Below are 5,738 nucleotides of genomic sequence, written 5' to 3'. Positions count from 1 at the left end.
GGATGAACCACTGATGTCACATGGATTATTTTACCGATCTCCTTGCTGTGTTTCTGGACTTTGATCGTGGTAATTACATTGTTGTCGTGGGAGGGTCAGAGAGCTCTCAGACCCTTCAGAAATCATTCTAATATGCTGATTTACTGCTCAAGAAACATTTCTTATCAACGATGAAAACAGTTGTGCCGATAATATTTTTGTGGAAACTGTGTGACTAAAGGTGCACACAAACCTATTGTATGTGTTAGTTTTTTCCACTGCATCTTCTTAAAAAAAAATTTGGCATACTTATAGGGCACAATCTGAATAGTCATTTGATCAAATATTGGGTCAGTTTCTCAAACCATCTAGTGCCACCATCACATTTCCAGCATCAAATTTCACATCAATTTCCGTGAATAACTTTTAAATGAAACAATCTGATAATTATATTTCAAGCCAAATACAACACCCAACTATATTTTCCACCATTTTCAATTGTGTTGATAACATCCTTTCTCAAACTCCTCCTACATCTTCATGGTTGTCAAAAGTCATTGAGGATGCCACACAAGATGGGAGTCTATATCCTAGCACAATGCCCTGAGTGCACAGAATCAGCTTGAAAGCGTCTGGTCTACTTGTGAGAGTGTTGTAAAAAAAAAAGGACAAAAAAAAATGAAACTTACAATTAAATCTAGATAATATTGCATGAAAAATGTGAATGAAAAGGAAATCGTATCATAATGTATCAAAAATCCCACAGCTACCAACTACCAATAAACCTGAATCTTCTTTATAGAGTAATAATGACACACTGCCACATGTATACTGTGAGGTCTCTCTACCTGATAACTGAGTCTGTCCTGTTGCATCCTGGGATGGAGGTGGCCTTCTCTCCAGGAGAGCCGAGCAGCTGCAGTGTAGTGTTGATATCCACCTCAGTCGAGTGTTTGATAGAGTACTCCATCACTTCTGAAGGTATCAATGGTGTTTCACCCTGAGGGTCATCAGCCAAGAGGTAACCTGATAAAACACCAAATACTTTAGAACAATGACAAAAAGCAACTTGACTGGCCTCCAAATAATAAAAAATAAAAGTCCAGTCGCATCTGAATTGCACATTACAATGACCTCGATGAATGGAAACCTCCATAGACATGTGACGTTAAACATGCTACTCGCGTTTGTGAGTGAAAACGAATGACATAAGGGTGATTGAATAATGACAGAATGTCATTCATAATGTCTTTTTAAGAATGACACAGACCTGACACTAATATGAGCCAATGAATGTCTTCATAAAGGTCATCTAGAACTTTCCGGTCCACCGTCCCCTGGTCTGCAGAGGCCATGAGGTGCTGTTGGTGTCTCTGGAGTTGCCCGTGAAGCCGTGTGACTCGGTCCTCCAACAAACTGAAGACAGATGAGAAATGTAAGGCTCACAGTGGTTGTTTATTTCAGTGGTTTCTCTGAAGAGGACTGTGTCTGTACCCTGTGAGCAGAGGTATACAGTGGTCTGCAGCGATGCGGCCCAACATGCCGATACTGGCCAGCTGATCTGAGAACAGCTCTCTGTCGTCCTCCTGTAATTCATTTATTTCTTCCTCTTCATGAGAAGCGACACCATTTGCAGTCTAAAAAGATAAATAATGCACATGACTAAAACCATGTGCTGGAGAGGCTGTGTTACTCTGGCAGACGATTCTTTGAAGGAAAACTGTTTTAGACATTTGTTGTGGCTCATGCTTTTCCATTTTAATTAAGATGAAAAGCAAACCACAAAGTCAACAAAAAAATTACAAGAAAAGCAACAAATTACCAACAAATTGGTAAGCCAGAGACATTTTGACAATGTTAACAGAACAGATTTAACATGGTGAGAAAGATGCGTTTGGATGTGAAGGTGGATAAATGCAGTTGTTCTGACCAGGTTTCTCATGCCGTCGGGAGCTGCGAGGTGACACTGGATGTAGGAGTTGAAGACCTGCACGGCCGGCTGCACAAAACAGCCCCGAGGGAAGTGCTCGTCCTCCTGCACCAGCGTCAGCCAGGACTCCAGCAGCTTATCATATGCCTCCATGTACACCATGTCATCCTTATCCAGCTAGAGAAAAAGAGACATACGTGACTTTACGCTAATCATGTCACATGACACATCCCTGCTTTCTACATTTCATGCTAAATTCTACGAGTGTTTGCCCCTCCATTTTTTAAAGTATATATTACTCTGTTATCCTAACGTTAAATAACTCTAATATAGTATAATAACATTTTAATATTACTTAAACTATAATAATAATATAATAATAATAATAATTTAATAACACAATGACATTTATAAAGAACATATGTCAGACTCTCCAATTTTAGTGTAGGTCCTATATTTACTGAACACTTAACTTTTTAATTTAAGAAAGTAAAAAATATAAAATTTACATATTTAAATCATTATTTGGCATGAAGGAGTTTTCTTATATACAATACCGTTCAAAAGTTTGGAGTTTGAAGGATATTTTTATTCTGCAAGGATGCATTAAATTGATCAAAAGTGACAGAAAACATTTATAAATGTTACAAAGCATTTCTATCTCAAATAAATGCTGTTCTTTTAAACTTTCTATGCATCAAAGAGTTCTGAAAAAAAAGCATCACAGATCATGTGACTTTGTAGGCTGGAGTAAACGTTGCTGAAAATCAGCTTTGCTATCACAGGAATAAATTACATTTTAAAATATATCCAAATAGAAAGCAGTTATTTTAAATTGTAATATTTCACAATATTACAGTTCGTACTCTATTTTTAATCAAATAAATGCACCCTTGGTGAGCATAAGAGACTACTTTAAAAAACAAAAAAACTCTTACCGACCCCAAATAAATAAATAACTTGTGAATCTATATTAACCTATATTAAAAAAAAAAAAGAATGTGTTTGACATTCATAGACCTCAGCTACTCTGGTTGTGGTCTGTTGTGGTACAAATGCAGTACTCACCACCTCCTCCAGGGCGGCGCTGCGACCAAACGAGCATGTGAGCAGAGTGAGGCAGTTAATGAAAGAGGCGAAGAGCTCGTTTGGGAGAGCTGTCAGAACGCTTCGGGGAAATGTGCTGATGAGGTTACTGATGATGTTGGAGATGCCTACGGCCTCAGAGTCTTCAATCTCGATCCTGTCACAGGGTAAAAGACAGTTAAGAACAAATAATAACAGTAGAAGGCCAGTCCCTTAAAGGATCATCCAACAACTAACCTCCATCATTGCTCTCTCATCTGGGTCTATCTGGTAGCATGAAATAGTGTGTTAGCCTGCAATGGTTCAGAGTAAACTGTGCACGTATGGTACAGTCTAAATGTTTATCCACTGGAATTCAGCATTTATGGTTTAGTTCCCTGAAAATATTTGTCTATAAGCACAAATACCTCAGCTGATCTAAAAGGGAGACTTAAAGATTTCAACCACAGCACCAAACTGCTGTTGTGCTAGCACACTACCTGGCTTCTGGGAAAACAAGGTTTTTTTCCCTCTTTAGTTCTAAAAGAGCACTCTAGGTCTGCCTTTCTTTATGTTCCCAACTGCGGCTCTAACCCATATCAGATGGACTTAAATTGTAAGCAGAAGAGTTCAATAACGCAGCTTGGCGGACCTGCCGCATGGTTTTCCGATGATGCAACTGGAAAAATGCTCCGGGAATAGGTGATTACAGAATGGCAGAGACAGAGAGAGGGAGGAGTGGGGAGAGAGACCCCGACTCACTACGCCTACTTGTTCTCAAATTCCAAACAGCAGTGTATGAGAGAATGTGTGTTATTTAAAGCTGCAGAGACATCATTCCATCTTTATAGACATTACAGAGCATTTAGATTGCGAGTACTAACACACAACTCCGCCAATACATGTACAACAGTGTCAAAAATGTACTTTATTAGTAGATAATATCTGGCTCCTGGAAAGGATTTTCAAGAGGTCATTATGAGCACACATTTTTCCCATTTATGTTTAGTAAATTAAATGAATAGTATTTATTTAATTCTATAAACATAAATGGAGAAAATAAAGAAATACTATTATAAACAGTAGTAGTAGTATTTTATTTGTTTATTATCCATACATTTCAAGGGCATTTTCCCCCTTATTTTAAAAATAAATTGGGTAGTAGCTTTGTGACTAGTAATTTTCTAACCGTGCTATATGGCAAGATCTCACCGTCAAGAACACGTCTGGGCCATATTTAACTCAAAAAAAAAAAGAGAATTAAGCCTATGTTGAAGATTATTAAAGGGGTCCTATTATGCTTTTTCACTTTTTGAATTTTAGTCAGTGTGTAGTGTGTATGTTTGGGCATAAAAAAAGATCTTCAAACTTACAAATCTCAAAGTCCACTCCAAAGGGAGATATTTCGTTTTTAAAAAATCCCTTTTCAAGAACTACAACGAACGGCTCGTTTGTACTACAGCGTTTGTTTTCCGGGTTTTGCGATATCACAAAGCGGCCCATTAAAATAATTCCCATCTATGGAAATTTGAATGGTTGGGGGGTGGGGAGGGGCGAGGTCGTGGTTAGAACGCTTGGTTGAGTGCATCAGACAAGACGACGATGTAGAAGAAGTGCTGCTGTAGCCTCAAGTTTTTGCAAGTTATTACACACGCACCTGAATAATTATGTATGTAAATATACCGGGGAAACCTTGATCTCTACCAAAGTAGAGCTCCTACTGGCAGAGAATGAGTTTGCATATATATGCCGCCTGGGAAACACTGGACTATGGTATAAATAAATTCAACTGTATAACAGTTTCTCTGCAATTCATGTTATAATGCTAGAATTAAATAACAATAAAAAATAATACATATGCACTTATCTGTACATAGTAAATGCAGTTATTTTTAAGTGGTTGTTGACATCCTATCTAAAACGTGATTTAGCAAAAAAACAACAATAACGTTACCACTATAATATGTCTTGCCTCTAGTACACCCCCAAAACAAATTCAAGACATTGTAAAAGAGCATAATAGGACCCCTTTAATATGTTTTGCACTGCTGTAAAATTTCATTACTGGTCCTAAAATAATAATGCAAAATGTAAATTATTTTATTAATTATAATGATTGTGGGGTGAAAAGTAACCTTAGACATGCTTTCATTAGGTTCACATTTGTTAGACATAGTGTTAATTTCGTTATCGAAAACTATGACGAAAAATGTTCGAGGTTTTTTCCCATGATGAAAACGAGACGATAATAAGGTCATTAAACGATAACGGAGACTAAATGAACATGCAATATCGTTGATGAAAAAAGACTAAAATATAGTTAAAAGAACAAAATCTTTACCAAAACCTTTTTATTTTTGTTGAAAAAAGTGGAGCCAAAACATTTCAGACTGCTGTACAAGACTCTATGTTTGCGGTTGCCAGATATCAAGAACTCAAATCCCCAATCAGAGCTTTTCTGTTAAACGGATACGTACTCTACCCGGCTTTTTGCTTTATGCAATTTGGCAACCATTCACACACCCTCTTCTCTGCGGTGGCGCCGTGATCTGAAAACACCGACATATAGTACTGTACAAGTAAGCTGGAGTTCAGCAATCTCTGTTACTTTGAGGTATTCGGCTTAAATGAAAGTGTCATTCAGCAGTCTGTGTTCTGTCATGGATCTTGACTGTATTGTTTGCGATAGTGGTTGCGGATTGTAATGTTACTTACACAACCTCTGTGCAGCAATACGTCTTTTTGCCGTTGTTTTAAAAGAGAA

General features: G+C 37.6%; 1 protein-coding gene across 1 annotated transcript in view; it reads right to left on the bottom strand.

The window, feature by feature from the left end:
• LOC107712270 (exportin-4-like) overlaps nt 1-5,738 on the bottom strand; it is a 40,342-nt gene that overhangs the window by 7,819 nt on the left and 26,785 nt on the right. The window contains exons 9-13 of the mRNA XM_016517456.1: nt 2,978-3,152; nt 1,910-2,086; nt 1,474-1,616; nt 1,250-1,395; nt 828-1,005 (exon numbers count right to left, since the gene is read on the bottom strand). Coding sequence (XP_016372942.1) covers nt 828-1,005; nt 1,250-1,395; nt 1,474-1,616; nt 1,910-2,086; nt 2,978-3,152 — 819 coding nt within the window. The remainder of the gene's footprint in view (nt 1-827; nt 1,006-1,249; nt 1,396-1,473; nt 1,617-1,909; nt 2,087-2,977; nt 3,153-5,738) is intronic.

The sequence above is a fragment of the Sinocyclocheilus rhinocerous genome, unplaced genomic scaffold, assembly GCF_001515625.1.
Source record: "Sinocyclocheilus rhinocerous isolate Xijiao unplaced genomic scaffold, SAMN03320098_v1.1 scaffold2583, whole genome shotgun sequence".
NCBI classification, from domain to species: Eukaryota; Metazoa; Chordata; class Actinopteri; order Cypriniformes; family Cyprinidae; genus Sinocyclocheilus; species Sinocyclocheilus rhinocerous.
Note: the sequence above shows the minus strand (reverse complement) of the source record. Positions and strands in the feature narration are given on the sequence as shown.